This window comes from Alligator sinensis, unplaced genomic scaffold, assembly GCF_000455745.1.
Source record: "Alligator sinensis unplaced genomic scaffold, ASM45574v1 scaffold872_3, whole genome shotgun sequence".
Taxonomy (NCBI): domain Eukaryota; kingdom Metazoa; phylum Chordata; order Crocodylia; family Alligatoridae; genus Alligator; species Alligator sinensis.
Genome location: NW_005842137.1, coordinates 652,925 through 671,418, shown reverse-complemented (window position 1 = coordinate 671,418; position 18,494 = coordinate 652,925). Strand labels below are relative to the sequence as shown.

Here is an 18,494-nt window from a genome sequence, read left to right as displayed (position 1 = left end):
TGTGCCTCCTGTCACCCCAGCTGGCAGCTCGGGCATGGCAGCTCTTGCTCACTGGGTGCACTGGCAGGGCCAGGCTGTGCGGTGTCCCTTGGCCCAGCTGGGGTAAAGCCTGTGTTGTGTGCCGGTCATTAGGGAGGCAAAGGAGCAGCTTTGTTTGGAAGGGGTTAGGGATCATCTGACTCGCCACACACGGGCTGAAGGCTGAGTCACGGCCCAGGGGTTGTGCTTGCCTTTGTCACTGGTGGTGGGAGGAGGAGATCTAGCCCTTCTTCTCGGCCTTGCATGACTTGGTGTAGTTAGAGGATAAAGGCCTGTCCTTTGCGCTGCAGGCAGACTGACCCCTGCGAGAGTCTATAAGCACCTCCAAATGCGACAATCTTGGCTATGCAATTGATGGAGATGGGGGATTGCTCCTGGGCTTTCCCTTGAGCTTTCTGCTTTGGTGTTTTGGATAGGGGCAAGTGAGACTAGAGGGCATCTGAACTGCAAGGTGTCTGGGCTTGGGGTCTGCACGTAGGATGCTTGCCATGGATTCAGGAGTATCTGAAGCCCCAGGCTGAAGAGTGTGGGAGGTAGGATGCTTGCCGGCGGTAGCGCCGCACAGACGTGAACGATTGAGCTCTGCTCCGTCGATAGACTTCGGAGCTAATGTGGCCCCCGGCAGGAAATTAAAAACAAAACAGACAAAAACCCTAAGTAGCCTAGTGGGGTCAGGGTGGACCGTCCCCTCCTTCCAGGTACGTTGGGGACCTTAGGAGCCACCATCAGTGATGCCGCTTCCCTCGTGGCCAACCAGCCACGTGGCCTCCTGTGGTTTCCTCACTCCGATTGTTTCCTGAGCTCCATGCCAGGCCGGAAAAGACAGGAAGTGATAGAGGAAAGGAAATTAGTCAGGCTCTCTCGCAAGGGAGCAGCGGGGTGTGGAGAGGCGGCCCTTGCAGACCGGAGTCTGCATCATCCCAGAGCCCTACAGCATCCCCTGCCCCCTCTGTCTGAGCTGCAGGCGGGGTGGATAGGAGGAGGAAAATTTGGGCCAAGAGGAGAGGAGGGCAGCAAACCCACGTGCTCGTTCCCTGGCTGAGCTTCCCCATGCATCTTTGCCTTTAAGAAGCCTAGACGGCTTTGATTTCTAAGTCCCCTCCTCCTGGTATGATCCTCTGGGCAGGGGAAGATACCCCCTAGTAGCAGGGAGAGGTGGAAGTACAGCTCAGCCCTGAGCTGTGGGAATCCCGAAATACAAGGGAGTAGTTGTTTAGAAAAGGATCGCACCCCTCCCCCTCTCCCACTGGTCCGCGTCCATCAGCCTCCAGGATTTGGTCCCTGGGGAGGAGACGGTTGGGTGGAAATACCCTGGCAGTGTGCTCTGTTGCTGCTTTCCCTGCTGAGTACAATGCTTTCCGGCTCTTGGGAACCCACGTAGCAGGCAGGAATGGCTTCCCCCCCCTTGCTGAAATGCAGACACTTCTGGGGCACAGTGTGGGACAGCTCTTTCGGAGGGGGGAGGCAATGAACAGCTGCCCCTGCAGAAATGTAGGGGGAATTTAGGATCAGCAAAGGGCGGCTTGACCCATAATACCGGGATTAGATGTTTTGTGGTCAGATCAGGGTCTCAAAGACAGCAGCGTGGCACCTCTTAGCTTGGCGCTGGGGCACCAGGCTCTGTGCTGCCTGGGTGGGTAGAGAGCAGCTTGCCAGGCCATGGTAGGGCCCCTCCCCGCCCAAATTCATGAGTTGTAGTGACAAGGCTACAGGCCAGCGAGCCTGCAATTGCTGGGGGAAGCCTCCTGTGGAGAGTTGGCCAAATGCTTTAATTGCTCTTGGCAAAGACCTGCACTCCCAGGCTGGCAGCGCTGCCCTGCCCTGCTCTGCTGTCCACCCCAGGGTGAGGGGAGCCCCCCTCGCTCCAGCAGCATGGTGGGCTCGGGCAGGAGTGCCGTCATCTGCAGCCATGGCTGCTCGCCGCGGGGCCGAAAGGGTTTGACTCTCAATGTCAGACAGGTCAGGCCCCCCTCCCCGAACCGGGCTTGACCACGATGCTCTCGCCGTTGCGGTCAGTCTCCGCTGTGCTCAGTACCCATCAAATGCCATGGCAAGAGCTTCACGCACTGCCTACCCAGGGGTCAGGCCAAAGGCCATGAAGAGATTGGAGGAACCAAAGCTGCTGCCTTTGTGAACTTGGTTTCTGAGAAGCCCTTAGGCCAGTCTCCTCGCCATGGGAGGCTTGTAGAAGTGCCTGCCCCACACAGAAACCTCCCCTCTTCGTCCTTGCCACCCCTTGGGCTGTGTTGGGGGGGCGGGGGGATCCTCTCTCCTTCCAGGCTCCCTTAAAGGTCCCCTTCTTCCCACTGCTGTGAGCTGCGCTATCGCCTCCCCTTGGCTTTGCAGGTGCTGGCCCCACTTTCCTGCCCATCCCTGCCTCCCTCCCCCATTTCCTCCCCTGCATTGGGGCGGATAAAACGTGTTAACAGGCAGACAAAACAAATGTGGAGGAGCTGAAGGGGAGCAGGCAGGCGAGGAGGCGGCATCATGGAGAATGCCCCCGGCAAAGCGCTCTCCTTCCAGAAATTAGAAGCATATTAAAGAAGGCCTCTGCGTGCCTGCAAATTGTTTCCTCCTGTTGGAGCCCTGAACCTGCTTCCAGGGCTGCGTGTTCTCTTGCCGAACACCCAGACACAAGGGGGGTGGGGGGGCGCACTGTGTCTTGTGGCTTGGGGTCTTTGCAGTGTTTGAGGGGACAACTGTTTCTGTGCCCCCTCCGATGCCGTGTGTGTGTGTTTAGTGACCTCTGTCCCAAAGAACACCCCCAAAGCACTTCTCAAGCTACGTATACCTCGGTGCCACTAAAATGCAGCCACTTCTGGGGAGGAACGCACAGTTCTCTGACAGCACCTAGTAAATCTGCATTATAAACTTAGAAGTGAGGAACAATACAGGGTGTTCTAGGTAAGGGAGTATCATACATACAACCATGCCAGCATTGTGGTCAGGGCACTGCCAGCTTTTGTGGGTACTGATAAGGACCAGTGAGAGGTCATTAATGTGGAAGTGGCCAGAATCTGAGTCTCCACATTTACTGACTGTCAGGTACAGGCCCCTCATTAGTAAGGGGATCTTTGCTAAGATGCTGCCTTGATTGCCAGCTCCCACGTGTTTGCTTCCCAAAGTACCTGCTCGATGCCAGCACAGGGAGATTAGAGGGACTGGCTGGTCCATGGGCTTTGGGCAGGACAAAGCCCCAGGAAGACTCTTGTCTGCCTAGAGCCCTTTGCTCTCCAGCCCAGCCCCTTTGTGCTCTCCCTACCAGCAGTGTTTTGCACTTCTGTTACCTACACTCAATGTGCAGCAGCCTACAGCTCAAACCCCAGCTCACAGGGAAGGGATCTCTCAGTGCTGATAGTACGGGATGCCCAAGGGCCAGGGTGGAGGCGGACCAGTAGCCTTCAGATCAGGACCTGAAAATAAGTGGCTTATCATCTGTGGTTCCCTTTGGGGGTTGGGGGGAGATGGAGGTCTGTTACCACCACCACCCATCAGTGAAAATCATCTTGGAGCTGAATGAATGGTCAGCTCTCCAAGGGACCCCAGCCCTGGGGATGAGCCTGCAGTTTGGGTGTGGAGTCTGGTGTGAGCTGGCTCCTCTGGAGCCTCTGCCAGGCCCTCCCTGACCCTGGGGTTGAGCCCTTGGTGAACACAAGGGATCTTTCCAGGCACTGTCAGACCCCTGACCCTGGGGCTCAGCCCCTGTCACTGTGGGGCAGGCACCCAGGATGTGCCAGGCCCTTGCTCCAGCAATTGTCTCAGTACCCAGAATGGCAGCAGACTGGGACATCTCAAACAGCGGCTTTGCCTAGAGATTTTTCAGGGTGAACCTGGAGCTGGCAGCTGTGACAGTGGTTCCTAGAGCTGCAGTGCTGTGGAGCACAGGCAAGGGCTTGGGGTTTGGGCAAGGGTGCTGCCCTGCGTCCCCTCCAGCTTTCTGCTCAAGCCCAGGCCTCTCTCTCTCATCCCTCCCCTCGGTTCCTCTCCCACCAGCCTCCTCCAACAGAGCGCGGTGCCAGGCCTGCAGGCTGCTGCTGTGCTGAAGACTTGAACTTGGCAATCAAATTCCATCCCTCCCCCTGCGCTATAAATACACACAATGCCGTCTCCCCCCCGGATGGGGCTGCCAAGCGAAGAAGCGGGTGGCACTGGTGGGAGCTCTCCCCTCCAAGCTGCGAGACCTCCCGGCAGGCACCCGAGTGCCATGCACGACCCAGGGCTGACCACCCCACTCTGGTCTCTAGGCTGGAGGAACAGGGAGCCCGATTAGGGAGGCAGGGGGAGCAAGTGTCTCTTGCTTCCTCAGTCACGGTGACCTTCACTAGCCCTTGGTACAGCTCCAGACTCGTGTGTGTGTGTGTGTGTGTGTGTGTGCGTGTGTGTGTGCGCGCGTACGCCCAGCATGGCCAGGTCAGGCCAGCAGTGCCAGTTTGACGGTCCACCTGCTGCAGTTGTGTCAGGGGAACGTTTCCCTGGGGGGCACGGAGGAAAGTTCCCTAGAAGAGGAAGAAGCTGGCTGCAGCAGCACCCACCCTGCAACAGCTGTGGCTTCCCTGCCAGCCTTTTCCCCTGGTCCTACACCTATTCCTCCTCCCCCTGATTTCACTGGTGGGTAATTCTGCATTTCTCTGTTGCCTTTTGTCCCATAGGGCCCTGCAGTTGTATTGTGCTGGTGCTACTAAAATGCAGTCATCTCTGGGAAGGAAAGTGTCAGGGAGCGTGTGAAACTCTGTTTGGTGCTAGGTTTTTGGGGTTTTTTGCAAAAATATTTATTTATATATATATATATATATATATATATATAGGTGTACCTCTAACAACCAGTCAAGTGACCACTGTGGTTCACTTGGCAGATCAAAACATACTGTGACAGTTAAACTATTGTAGTCCCGTTACACAGCTCGCACCGCGCACCTATCGCCATCCCAGTGCTGTCACTCCTTGTTCTTTCAGAGGGTTTGCCTCTGAAAAAGTCTGTGCCTATCCCCTCTCCACCATATGAAGTCTGCCATTTCTTTCCCGTCATCCTCTTCTGTCTTGCTGTAGTACCAGTGCATTTTACTCAGACCCATTTTAATACAGACCTCAACTGTGGGGGTCTGGGGGTCTGTTTATGAGCAGGTTCCTGGCTTTCCACAGGGCAGACCTGAAGCAGGACTGGTTGAAGCGGGCTGTTTGGTGCTAGGTATTGGGACAAGTCCTTGGCTTTGAGTTCATGTCTCCTTTAGGGTCTGTGCAGAGCAGGCAGGACCTCAGCACCGGAGAATGCCTCTGAGTGGCATGGGAAGGATGACAGGCTGGTTGAGCCCTGGTGGGAGCAAACCCGTGATTCCCAGGGCTGAGGCCCTGTGAACTGTGCTGCTTAGACTGCCAAGCCACTCACTTGCATTTGAGAGCTGCAGACAGTCACGGTCCACGCAAAGTCCAGAAGCCAGGTGTCCCCTCTGGAGCGCTGGTGGCTCCTCTCCGGGTGGTGGATGTGACACCCTTCCCACCTGCCCAGCAGCAGGGCAGGTCTCAGCCCCCTCCTCCCACCTCCGCACAGGGGAGCTGTGTTTTCTCGGGTGTGCTCCAAGGAGCTCTTGTCTGAAACTCCCCGCAGGGGAAAGTCAGAGTGGAACATGCAGTCTTGGATTTCTTCCCTTTGGTTTTCTTGACTGCAGGAGCAGATTGTGTCGGGGGAGGTCACACCCAGGCTGTGAGCTGGAGCTTTTTGTCTTTGCAGGTAAGAGGTGCAGCTTGCTGCCTCGCTCCCAGCCAGCAGCCTCTTGCCTGGGCTTGTCTGTGAACTTTTATCCTTTTCAGATGGGGTCCAGGGGAAAGAGGAGCACTTCTGTGGGCTCAGGGAGGGCTGGCATGGCACCAGCCAGCCTGGTGGGCTTGCAGCTGAGACACCAAGGCAAGAGGAGGAGCAGTTTAGTGGGCTGCCTCCCTTTTACCAACCTCCCTCTCTTGTCATCCCCACGTCAACAGATCTGTCTGCCCCTCCAAACCCTCTCTCAGCTGACCCCACTTGCCCCCCAGCCCAAAACAGCCTTGCTGTTGCCCTGTCCCAGCTAGTGGCCCCGTTTCTCTGTCGCGGTAGGGTGGAGGGCAGATTTCTTGGTTGGGAACTTCGCCGTGGCATAATGCTGCAGTATAGACCTGGAGAAGCCTCAGCTGGGAGCTAGAGATTGTTGTTCCCAGAGCATCTGCCTCCCTCCTAATTAATCTCCTGCTGCAGGAATCTCTCCTGTTGTCTTAGCTTCAGGAGTCATTCTCCCAGGTCTTCTGCAATCAGATCCCAGGCCCGGTGCCCTCTTCTAAGATACTTCCTTGAGCGTAATGCTTCTGGAGTCTGATTGAGATGAGCTGTGTCCCCAGTATGAGCCCTCCACTCTGGGGAGGGAGGCAGCAGTAGGATCCATCCAGAAGGAGAAATGGGAATGTGTAGCTCAAAGTTAGCAGCAAGTGAAGTTGTAAATCCCATCCTAAAGTAGCCGGATGGCAGAAACCCTAAGGAGGGGCAGGGGCTATTTATAAGGGGCCAAGGAGTATAACCAGGAGGGGTGGGATGGAAGGAGAACGCAGGCTGAAAGTCAGCCCAGCCTTCCTGACTCTGGGCAGCATGACAGGATGGACCCATTACTTGGCTTTACTTAAAAGCAACCTGGACAAAATGCTGGAGAGTCTCATCTGGGGAACCAGGGATGGCCTCGTGCTGACTGCCAGGGTAGGATGGTGATGGCCTTTCTCCAGCTTTGGTACACTGCCCTGATGCAGGTAGGGCAGAGGTGGAAGGTGCTCTCCAAGGCACCAGGCAAACTCAAGTACCCATCAAAAAGCCAGGCTCCTTTCCCCTAGTTTGAGCTGCGGAGAGAGGAGTGGGTCTGGAGATGGAGGGAGGGCAGGTCTTGCAATGTCTTGAGAGCCTTACTGAGCCTTATCAGTTGTATCTTAGGCAGACATGCTGTGTGACCAAGAGATGGGAAATGGCTGTGGGGAACGAGGGTGCCAGTGGCTGTTCCCTGCTACCCTTGGCTGTGGGGGTGGGTGGGAGACTGAGGGCATCTTGCAGTGGGTCACGTATTCCCTTTTGGCAGGCTTCTCTCTGTGGGCAGTGCTTTGTGCTTCTGTTGTGGAGGTGGCTCCATTGAGAGATAAGGGGGGCCTGAGTGAGGCCTTGAGGCTGCTGAACAACAAAGGAAAAATGCCCAGAGCTGTTGCTGTTAGGGACAGAGAGGAGAGGAAAGTATGGGGCTTTCCAGCATGGAGCAATGAGGCTTGCTGTGGTTGAAAGATGCTGATGAGACCCAGGCATGGTGCTGGCATCTGCTTCTAGCTCTGCTGATGCCTGGCAATATGGACCTGCCACATCCCTGCTCTTCCAGTCTTGCACTCCTCCCTTTTTCTATCCGCCTCCAGCTCTGGTAGTACGCCCCCGTCCTGATCTCTATCGCACCTTGCTCTTCTGGTTCCCGGCTGCTTCCCAGGTGCACCCTCTGTCTGACCTGCAGCACCGTCTGCTCTTGCAGTCCAGGCTGCTCCTGCACACGGCTCTGCCTCTGTGCCTTGCTCCTGACCTGCAGCCCCTGCTATTCCAGTTCTGGGCTCCACCGGTCAGCTCTGCCCATGCACCCTGCTCTGCAGACTTCTCTGCGTTTGCAGTCCTGCTCTGCTAATCCACCTCAGTCCTGACCGGTAGCCCTCTGCTATTTCAGGCTAGCATCTCTTGTGAGCAGAAATGGCTGGTCAAGCCAAATTCTTCGGTGGTTTAGTTTTGTGGGGCAGTTTGACATCTCCACAGCCACTACTGCTGCCTCCCTTACTCTGTATCTGAGCTCTGGTCTCCCTGCCATTCTCCCTGATTCAAGGCCAGCTGCTTGTGCTACGGCCCCCTGCGCAGTGGGGTTCCCTCTGCCAGGTGCTGGAGACTGTGCGTATTTGTCTTCTTTATCTTAACAGCCTCAATACAGATCCCCACTTCACTGTCTTGACAAAACCCATCTCTTTTTCCTTCCCCCACTTCCTGAGTGCCAGGTCAAGTCAGGTCTCCACCAACTTTGAGCTGCCTTGAAAATGAGACATGAACTGGAGCCTGTAAGATCATCCTCTCCCTGTCTTGTGGTAACCTTGCTCTTGCCTATAAATAGGGGCACACTACCCCATCAGCAGTGGGGCAGGAAGGGTCTTCACCATCAGTGCAGAATTCCTAGCACCAAGTTCCCTGCCTCCCTCAAACCTTGCACTGGGATTTTTCACTTTCTCTTAGAATCGGAGAAAAGCAGGGCTGGAAGGGACCTCACGAGGTCACATCTAGTCCAACCCCTTGCTTGAGGCAGGATTATCCCTGAGTAGACCAGCCTAAACAGCAGTTTGTCTAACCTGTTCTTAAAAGCTTCACAAACAACCCCCGTGCGCAACTACCAGGCACCGTGCCCAAAATATCAAGAGCACCCTGACTTATCACTGGTAAAGCGGGGGGACTTCGGTCCTCTTCTGTCCTAGCTCTGCAGCCCATTGCTAATGCTCCTCAAGCCCTGGTCTTCATTCCTTGTGCTGTTCTGTGTCCAAAAGGTAGAGGACATCCTTACTGCTGGGAACAGCCTTCTCTGCACCTGACTTCTCAGGTAAGACCCTTGGGAGCTGGAAATCAGCATGGCTTTGTTGAAGACGGCGGAACTGCTCTAGAGTCTTCAGCTGCTGTCATTTGTGTGACATGCCCTTGAGCTTGCCTCTTTGTACCCCTCGGTCCTTTCCAGGATGACTGAGCAAGCTGAGACCAAGGGGGGACACTGATGTATCTGATGCATCTCTCTTCTGGTGCCATGTCTTGCCTGTGTATAGAGGAACGGGTTTAGACCAGGGGCGGGCAAAATACAGCCTGTGGGCCGGATCCGGCTCAACAAGGGATTTTAACTAGTCCACTGTGGGTCCCTCAGCCCTACCCAGCCCAGATGCAGTGGGCAGCCCTGGCTGTGATGCGTGTGGCCGGCCTTGCCACCCCTGGGTGCACAGCCGGGCTGGAGTGACGCAGTGGATGGACTCCACTTCCTGGTAGCCCCAGCAGCAGCAGATCCTTCTGGCTGCTGCTGCTAGTGTTGCCACCACTGCTGGACTTGCTCCTGCTGCCCAGGCACCCTGGCCCATCCACCCCACACCCACCAGATGGAGACTGGCTCGGGACCTGCATGGGCAGGGTGCACTCAGCTGGACAGAAGGGATGGTACTGCAGGTAGGCGGGGAGCGAGACAAGCTGGTGGGGCCAGGGCCAGGATTTTGGGTTGGTGACAGCACGGGGCTGGGGCCCAGGGCAGAGCCACGATCACTGCTCTATGCACATCCCTGCAGCAGGCGCCGATTTTGTGAGCAGGGGCATGCGGGGTGTGGGTCGCGGCTCTGCCCTGGCCCCAGCCCCTTGCTGTCACCATCCCAAGATCCCGGCCCCACTCAGCCATCCTGCTCCCAGATGCTTCTCCCCACCTGCCTGTGGCTTCATCCCATCCAAGCATGCCCTTCCTGCCAGGGTCCTGGGCTTGTCTTCATGGAACTGCTGGGGCAGAGATTGGCAGGCAGTGACAATGCAGGGGCAGAGTCATTTAGGGAGTTGGGAGGGTGCTGATCTGGCTCACAACGGCTTGCCACAACTCCGTAAGTCGTCCTCCAGCCCAAATAATTGTCCATCCCTGGCTTAGGCCATCTCCATGGGCTCAGTGCCCTCTCACACCAGTACAACATCACAGCAGATGGAGTTGCGTGGTGTGAAATGGTGTGGGTCAGAGCAAGCTGGCTGAGAAGCCCAGCATTCCCCATTGCCCACATCTCAAGGACGTCCCCCCAGACACCTGCCTGCTCCCTTTCACTTGGTGGGAGAGTGTCTGGAGGTGGGATGTCAAGTGCTGTGTTCTTATTTTTACCTGTGTTTTAAGAAGTTGTGGACATGAGGTCAGGTGCCCACAGGCAAGAAAAGCATGGCTCTTACATTACTGTGAGATTAAAGGATCGTGGACATAAGAGGTAAAGAACTGGTGTTAATGGGCTGGATGTGGCACTTATACCATAAGGAAATCCAGGACTTCCTAGGGTGACCGAGTCAACAGTGCTGCTGCAGGCAGTGACAGAGGCTGGAGGACAGGGGCGCGGGCACAGTCCGGCAGGGAGGTGCAGCTGCCTGGTGCATCGAGCCACTCCGTCTCCCCACCAGGCTGCGTCCCACATCCCTGCGATTCCAGGACTCGTGTTTTAATTTTCACCAACCGGCCAGGATTGGCCTTCGAAATCTGGGACTGTCCTGGCCAAACCGGGATGCATGGTCACCCTACTTACCACCCACCCTGAGCCTCTGGGCCAAGTCGCAGGGTGCTGCTGTTCTGATCAGCGGGTGTGCGTGTGTCTAGGGCTGGCTGCAGCGGGTGCAAGGGACTGAACCCACAGTTGATGACTGGTTTGTCGTATTTTCCTCACCCCTCCTTTGGCCACAGCTTTACTCTGCTACGTTAAGGGCAGAGGAGGAGGGAGGGGCAAGGAGTGGCTTATGTACTGGCTTTGTATAGGAGTTTTCCTGCGCTGGGCTGGCCATGCCCCTCATGCCTGTGTCTGCTAGTGTGGCCCTGTAGTACGATCCCATTGAACTGAGAAAGTCCAGCACTTGTGCTGTGCTCTCTACCCCCTCTGCCTCGGTCCTGTGTGCAGAGAGTAGAGGTTTGGGGGCTGCCTCCTGGATGATTTGAGTGAGTACCTGAAGGTTTTAGAAGAGAGAAGAAAGAATGGGAGGGGAGAGAAAGATAAAGAGGGAAGGGCAGAAGGTAGAAAAGAAGAAGGAGGATGAATATATCTGTGGGGAGCAGTGATGGAATAGCTTTGTGAGTCATGCTATAACTTACGTATGTGGCTTATAAAGAGGCAACCCAAGCTGTGGGAGCAGAGCGGGGTCCTGTGAAGCCCCCAGATGATACCTGAGGCTTGCAGAGCTCCGGGGGGGGGGCGCAGGGCCTGGCCTGAATTTAGGGAGGGCAGCGGGCTCCCTCCAGGAAGAAGCCGAGGTAGGAGGCACGTGACGGGTCTCTCTTCTGCCTCCCCCGCCCGGCAGGTTAGGCAGCCTGACACCTCTACAGCACATCCAGCGCTGCTGGTTTCCTAATTGTTGTTGTCGTTGCAGTTTTGTAAGGGCTGGGTGGAGCGCTGGATTCATCTCTTGTGCTTTACGTCAAAGCTGTGACTTGCCATGAGCCTGCACCCTCCCTCCAGGAAATGGAATTTCTCAGCCTGGCCAGACACAGGTTTTATAATTAAGCTGCGGCTCACACCTTCCAGGAGCCAGTCCCAGGGGTCTCTCCCACCCGCGGTCTCCAGTGGGGTGGAGGGAGGGGAGCACCGATCTCCCTCCTCTCTCTGTGCAATCATTCGGCCTCACTGTGTCCCCTTTCCTTTCTCCAAAGGCAGGAAACCCAAGAGTGACCTGAGGTTTTCAGCTTGGGGAGGAGGCTTGTGGACACTAATTCACCTAGGAGACTGCAGCTGGGACTGGGGGCTTGACTTGTCCGAGCTCTACAGGGTCACACAAGGGCTGTGGTTAGACCAGCCCAGTGTCTTTCAATGGGTTTATACAGCGCCGAGCATGTCCTGGTGGGGCCCCTTGGCAGGGACCCCAATAATAACAGCACGAGCAGGCAGGAGGAGTGGTGGTGACACAAGGATCGCTTGACTGGCTTGGGCCAGGGGTCCCCTTAGCTCCAGTCTTGTGTCCATGGGGCCAGTCCCCGCTGGTTCAGAGGAAGGTCGTGTACATACAGGACAGGCTGTTCCCAGACCCCAGCGAGCCGCTGGCCCGTTCCCTGAATCAGAAGGGTTCCCAGCTCTGCCAAACCCACGGTGCTGCCCTACTTCGGCGTGGTGGGGTCCTCTTTTGTGTGAACAGGAGCCCCACGCTGCGTGCACGTGGGGCGGGGGGGCACAGCACCTCCAAGGAAACTCTCCCATCTCTTTGGCAGTACGGGGCCTCAGTGTCACAGAGGAAAAGACCTCGCCCTTCTCTATTTGCTGCCAGTGGGTGAAATTCTGTGGCACCCCTGGATCCGGCTGGGTGCTGGCACCTGGCAGCTACCCTGTTGCCCTCTAAAATCCCTTCCCCATCGTGGCCCCACTGCCTGGTCACCCCTTATGCGCGGAGCCAACAGCCAGGATGTCCGGGTTCCCTCACCCGTGCATGCGAGCTCCTGCACACCCAGACGCACACACCAAGCCTCCCGCCCTCCCCACCCCCAAAAAAATCCCTGGCAGCTCCATCCCAGAGCCCGGCTCCCAACATGCATGTGCGTGCATGCATGTGTGTGTGTGTGCATGTGTTTGGGGAGCTGTGAAGCTGTGCGTGGACGGACGGCAGCCTTCCCCCATCATCCCTCCCCCCCCTCTTTGGCGAACTGCTCCAATTCTGTTCTCCTTATTTGGCCACACTGCTCCCAAAGAGGGGGGGGGCGGGGGGGGCGAGCAGGGAGAGGGGGGTGGGAAGCTGGAGAGACTGGGTGACATCACGGGGCTTGGGGAGAGACAGAAAAAAAGTTACTTAAAAAAAAAAAAGAATGGTGGAGCCCTTGAGCCAGCGGCTGCCGCAGTTCCTTTAAAAGGAGATGTCTGCAGCGGAGACCTTTGTTGTGCACTCCCAGCCTGTCCGGGAAGTGTCTCGCTAAAGGAGACACCTCTCTGTTCTCCGCTCCCCACCACCAGCGAGCAGCTGCCGCCAAACATGTTATTGCAAAACACGGGGCCTGCGCTGGGAGCCGGACAGGAAAGGGGGAGTGAGAGCAGAGCTGGGAGCAGCAGGCAGGGGGCTGTGGCCTGCCTGGCAAAACCTGTCCAGGGAGGGGAGCTTCCCCAAGGGGCCCCCAGGCAGGGTGCACCCTACCCACCACATCCAGGACCTGCGGGGGAGAGGAGGCGGGTCAGGCCTATTGAAAGAGATGTGTTTAACCAGACTCCCGAAGCAAGGCGAGGCTTGAGGTTTGCAAGGGATCAGGACTCACGGCCCCTGTTAAATTAACAGGAGTCGGGCACCTGAATCTCCTAGACCGCTCCTAAATTGCTGCCTGGCGTCACAAACCCTGCTCCTAGCCAAGGAGAGGAGTAAACCTCCCTGGAAGACCGGGAAATCCTGCCTTTGGACTCAAGAGTTTTCCCCCTGTCTCCCCAAGCCTTGCTGGCTAGGCTGGGATTTGCATGTCTCCTTCAGCAAAGGCTACTCTTGCAAGCAGACCATGTCTCTTGTATCGACGGCAGCTAGAAGAGGGGCCGCATTGCCAGGGCTGGAGGCTCCCAGGGGCTGGGCTGTGCTACATGAAATGGGGAAGGGTGGCATGGTTGTGTCTGGTGGCTGTACCATAACATATGGTGGCTGTGCAGAGGAGGGGATATTGGTATCTTGGGCCTGGAGGCTCCCAAGGACTGTGTTGTAATGGGGGAGAAGAGGACAAGGTCATGTCTCAGGATTGGGGGCCATGCTGTTATGTATTTACACACGTCTCAGCCCTGGCCCTGGCCTGCCATGAGACCTGCCCTTCTGTCTTTGATTGAGCCAACATCTTCCCCTCTGAAGAGCACCTGCATTGGTCCATTTTTGGATCCCCAAATAGACCCTGTTCTTCCCAGGGCTTGAGGATTAAAGTGTTCGTAAGGCCGAGTCTGGGTCTTCTGCATTCAAGCCCCCTTCACCCAATATTACCAGCTGATTTTCCATGGGCTCTGCCTCTTCTGCTAGGGACACTTGCTTTCCCCTGCCGTCACTTGGCAAGCAGGAGGCCACGTAGTCAGCTGCTTGTGATGGGGACTGCATGTCTGAAGGCCCAGAGGGAGAAGCCCCTGGCTGAGTTGTGACTGATCAATGACCTTTGCTTTCTTCTATCAGGTTGACAAGTTCCCATTTGGGGCTCAGGGTCGGAGCCCAGAGCAGCCATCACAATAGCGTCCAACAGCTGGAACGCCAGCGGCAGCCCCGGGGAGGGGCGGGAAGATGGACAGGAGGGAATGGACAAGAGCCTGGACAATGATGCCGAGGGGGTGTGGAGTCCGGACATCGAGCAGAGCTTCCAGGAGGCGCTGGCGATCTACCCGCCCTGCGGCCGGCGGAAAATCATCCTCTCGGACGAGGGCAAGATGTACGGTGAGTGAGACCTGGCCTGGGCACCTCTGGAGGTTGGACAGGTCTTGCCAAACAGGGATTGCAGGCGTATTGCTGCTTAGTCAAACTGACAACACTTAATGTCATGTGAACATCCAGGTAAGATGCATAATGGCAGCTAGCACCTCTCAGGGGTGAATGCTGCTCCTTTCCAAACCCAAATCAACAGAGAAGATGTCCCCTTGATCGAGCTGACCTGTTTCTGACTCCATTGGGGTTAATGTCCTGGCATTAAATGCAAGTGAACGATGCTGGGCTGGCCTGGCTGCAGGAGGAGGTTTCAGCTTGATCCCCAGGACTGATGCAGCCCATCCAAAGTGTCCAAGGGGGTTTGGCTGGGTGTGAGCAGGCTCAGCATTGAAATAGGTTGGCTTGCAATGGTTTCTGCAGCACCTGCTGGGACTGGAGGCTCTCTTCCTCATCTCTTCTCCTGAGAGCTGAAATCTCCCTGCATGTAAGACTTCCCAGGCTCGTGTAATCTTGGAGCCACAGGCCGGTCAGGGGAGCTCATGTACTGCAGACTTGCCTCTCAGAGCTCAGCCCACCAGCCTCTCAACCCAGAGAGGTCCTTGATACAGGGGCACTGAGAGCTCTTGGTATAACCAGGGCCTGCCCTGCCTCCCAGTCACTGACCTGAGCCATGTCGCAGAAGGTGTACACTAGCCTTGGAACCTGGGTGTTTTGGGTTGTGTCCCTGGTAGCTTTCTCCTACCCCCTCCATGGGCCCTTCAGGGATGGCCATCTTGGAGATTCGATAAGAAATGCAAAGTCTAGCACTTAGGACAGAACAACGCTGTCCACTGGTACAGGCTGGGGACAACCAGCTAAGCAGCAGCTCTACAGTGGACAATACAGTGGACAATAAGCTGAATGAGGCAACAGTGTGCTCTCGTTGCCAAGAAGGCTAACAGCATCCTGGGCTGCATTGGTAGGAGTGTTGCTAGTAGGTCAAGGGAAGTAATTATTCCCCTCCATTCAGCATTAGTGAGGCCACACCTGGAGTACTGTGTCCGGTTTTGGGCCCCACTGCAGAAAGGATGTGGACAAATTGCAGAGCATCCGGTGGAAGGCAGTGAAAATGGTTTGGGGGCTGGGGCACGTGTTTTATGAGCTGAGGGAACTGGGCTTATTTAGTCTGGAGAAGAGAAGACTGAGAGGGGACTTAATAGCAGCCTTCAGCTCCCTGCAGGGCGGTTCCAAAGAGGATGGAGCTGGACTGTTCTCAGTGGTGGCAGATGACAGAACAAGGAGCAATGGGCTCAAGTTGCAGCAGGGGAAGTTTAGGTTAGATATCAGGAAAAACTGTCTCACTAGGAGGGTAGTAAAACACTGGAACAGGGTACCCAGGGAGCAGGTGGAATCTCCATCCTTGCAGGTTTTTAAGATCTGGCTGGACAAAGCCCTGACTGGGATGATCTAGTTGGGGCTGGTCCTGCTTTGAGCAGGGGTTGGACTAGTTGACCTCCTGAGGTCTCTTCCAACCTTAATCTTTTATGAGCCTATGAAGGGACATGACTCATGGGGTAGCGTTAAGCTGTGTTCCCCACGCTGTTGACCCACATTTGCTTTGTGTTCCCCTTCCCTGGTCTCTGTCCCTCCCTCTGTTGCATCTCTGCCTTGTCTCAGCCCCTCCCTCCTTGGTTCTCTCGCTCCCTCCCTTTCTCTGCCTTGCCAGACTGACTGGTTTGGTGATGTCGCTTCAGCCTCGGAGAGCAACTCTGCACAGGGAGCCCACGCACCTGGGCTTGGGCGTGCCAGCCGGTGTGTCTGGCCTCTTGTGCGGGTCATAAAGAAAGCACTCCTTCCTTCTGCTCCAAGGCTCCTTCAGCACCACTTCTTGGTTTTGCACCCAGTGGCAGCCAGTGGCTTCCTAGTTTCTGGGGGTTGTTTTCTTTGCTCGTAGAGCCAGAGACTGTTCGCAGGGATGTCTCCTTCCCCCACAGATTTGTGCCCTCCATTTCTGGCCCAACGGGTCATGTTTCTCCCACTAAGTCATGCGTTTGGCCCAGTCCTCTGTGTCGGACGGGATCACCTTGTTGGTAGAGAGCCCAGCAGGGAGAAGTCTGAACCCCATTGATGGTGAGGGGCGGAGGGCGCGGACTGGGGTGTCTTCCTTTCGGTTCATGTTTAAAAACATAACGAGCAAAAGAAGTTAGAAGGTGGCCAGGTGAGAAACTATGGGAGAGAAACCTTGCTGATGCCAGGCTGTGGCATGCCTCTGCATCTGTCTCCACCTTGCATGGTTTGTCAAGGTGAGACATGGAGCCTACATTTCAGTTTCTGTAACTTTATTGTCATGACAAGACAGATGAGTGCTGTGTGAGTCAAGGGGGAGAGGGACTGTGATAAGAGGCTGCTGCTTGAGGTCAGGCCATATCTGTGTTGGCAGCTGTGTGTTGGGGGCCTTCGGAAACACGTTTTGATGGATCTCAGTCCAGTTTGCAGCAGCTCTGATAGACACCCCATAAAAACTCTTCTATTGGTATCAGTATTTCTCAGCAGTGTAGCCAAGAGTGGAATGGGCCATGTTCGTCCATGCCTTGACTTGTCCGTTAAGGTGTCCCTGCCATGCAGAAGCGGGACATGTTTATGGAGAGAAGAGGCTTAAAAACCCCAGTTCCAGTATCCCACAGCTGCCTGCTCCCTCCATCCCTACCTCTGTGCCATAGATTCTTGCATCCTATCAGCTGAATACAAGACAGGGCTTGGCCAGCGTTTGGATAAGAAACATTGCAGGAAAGCCCAGGATGCCACTGGGAAGGTGCAAGTGAGTGGTTCCCTGCCCCATGCTCCCATCTAGTATTGGAGTGTGATGCCTTGCTATTGAGATGCAGGATGGTAGTTTAAACCCCATCAGCCTGTCCTGTGCTTTTTCTGTTTCTCCTCTGGCGGTCACTGCCTTGGGTGGGTGCAAATAGATTGTCTCCTGTGTTGCTGCCCAAGTCATGTGACGTCACAATCCCACGTTTGTGACTTCAAACCCATTTCCCTGGGGATGGACCATCATGTCGCACACCCTGGATAATGATGCTGGAGGGTGAACTGGGGGGAGAAGCCAAGAGAGCAGAGGAAGACTCTGTCTTGTCTTGTACTTTAACCTCTGCTATTAGGCTTCGGGAAGTTCTGCTCCTAGCTCTAGCCCTGATTTTGTCTTGCTTTTCCCCTCCATAAAATAAGGCAAATGACTATCGTGCAGGAGTGTGCTGATCTCAGGGAACAGCAAAAGGCACTATAGAAGGGCCAACAGATGAGCTGCTGCATGTGGATCCTATTCTGGAAGGGAAACTGGTCACAGTCACTCTTGGTGCCAGCAGACATATCACAGACAACATGAACCAGGCGGTTTGCTTGAGAACCAACCCTAAGCTGAAGGGAAGCGCAGATGGCAGAGGCTACCAGACATCTCTCTTCAGGCTAGTCCCAGGAGGGGGTCCCAGAGCACCCACGAAATTCAGCCCCTTCATGGGGGGAGATGGCCACATGCTGCATGAATTTGCCCAGGACCCGCTTTAGCAAGCTCTCCCTAAGCTTTCACCCTTCTCTTAGCTACTCCGTCCTCCTGCAATCCCTGGTGTCTCCAGTTCTTCCCCTGTCTCCCGCCCTCCCCATCTCCAGGCTCCTTGCAGTAAGTCAAGATGTCTCCTCTGCCCTGCTCGGGATCACCCAAAGGCACCTCTGGCTGCATGGGCCTGCCTCTCAGCCCTGGTCCCCATCCATCCATCCATCCAGCCCGCCCAGCAGGGCCCCTGTAGCCCAGGGCCCTGGGGATGGAGGCAGAGGGAACTGGAGGATTCCAAAGCGGGTGCATTTTTTGGATTTCTCCAGGAATAGTTGAAGTGCCGCCGGGGAGCTTGGCCTGCGCTCAGCAAACCCAAGTGTGCAAACCGGTTTTTCCAGCCTCTCGGAGACATCTGGCAGCTGCTTAAAGAGACAGTGGCCCAGTTCTGCTTTCATTCTCCGCTCAAAAACTCCTTTCCCCTTTCTCTTCCCCTCTCTCTGTGCCCCCTTCCCCAGCCACCTCTGCCATCTGGGCAGTGTTTAGAACTGGAGGCAGAGCAGCAGGGTCCTCTCCCAGGGGGGTGAGTGCCATGGGAGGGGTATTTCAGTCAGTTTGGGCCTCCCACCTCCAACCCAGGCCAAAGGAAGGGGCTCAGTGGGACTGTGTCCTTTTGTGAGTTGGTTAAGGAGAGCCACTGCTTCCTTGCGGTGAATCCCTTCCCTAGTCAGTGGCTCTGGTTCCCCTCTCTTCCCCAGTAGGGTGCCTGCCTCTCTCGCATGAAAGTTGGATGTGTGAATGCACTGGGCA

The 18,494-nt window shown here is 55.9% G+C and overlaps 1 protein-coding gene across 8 annotated transcripts in view; it reads left to right on the top strand.

Moving 5' to 3' along the window:
* The window catches only part of TEAD3 (TEA domain transcription factor 3), a 51,194-nt gene that overhangs the window by 11,516 nt on the left and 21,184 nt on the right, over positions 1–18,494 (top strand). For 4 of the 8 annotated variants that reach the window (XM_014520662.2, XM_014520663.2, XM_006025237.3 and 1 more), the window contains exon 2: positions 13,916–14,170. In XM_014520662.2, the coding sequence (XP_014376148.1) occupies positions 14,035–14,170 (136 nt within the window). In that variant the 5' untranslated portion in view covers positions 13,916–14,034. Of the gene's footprint in view, positions 1–5,702; positions 5,765–10,727; positions 10,749–13,915; positions 14,171–17,365; positions 17,602–18,494 lie in introns of those variants that run through there. The other 4 variants (XM_025206039.1, XM_025206038.1, XM_025206034.1 and 1 more) reach the window with 3 other exon arrangements.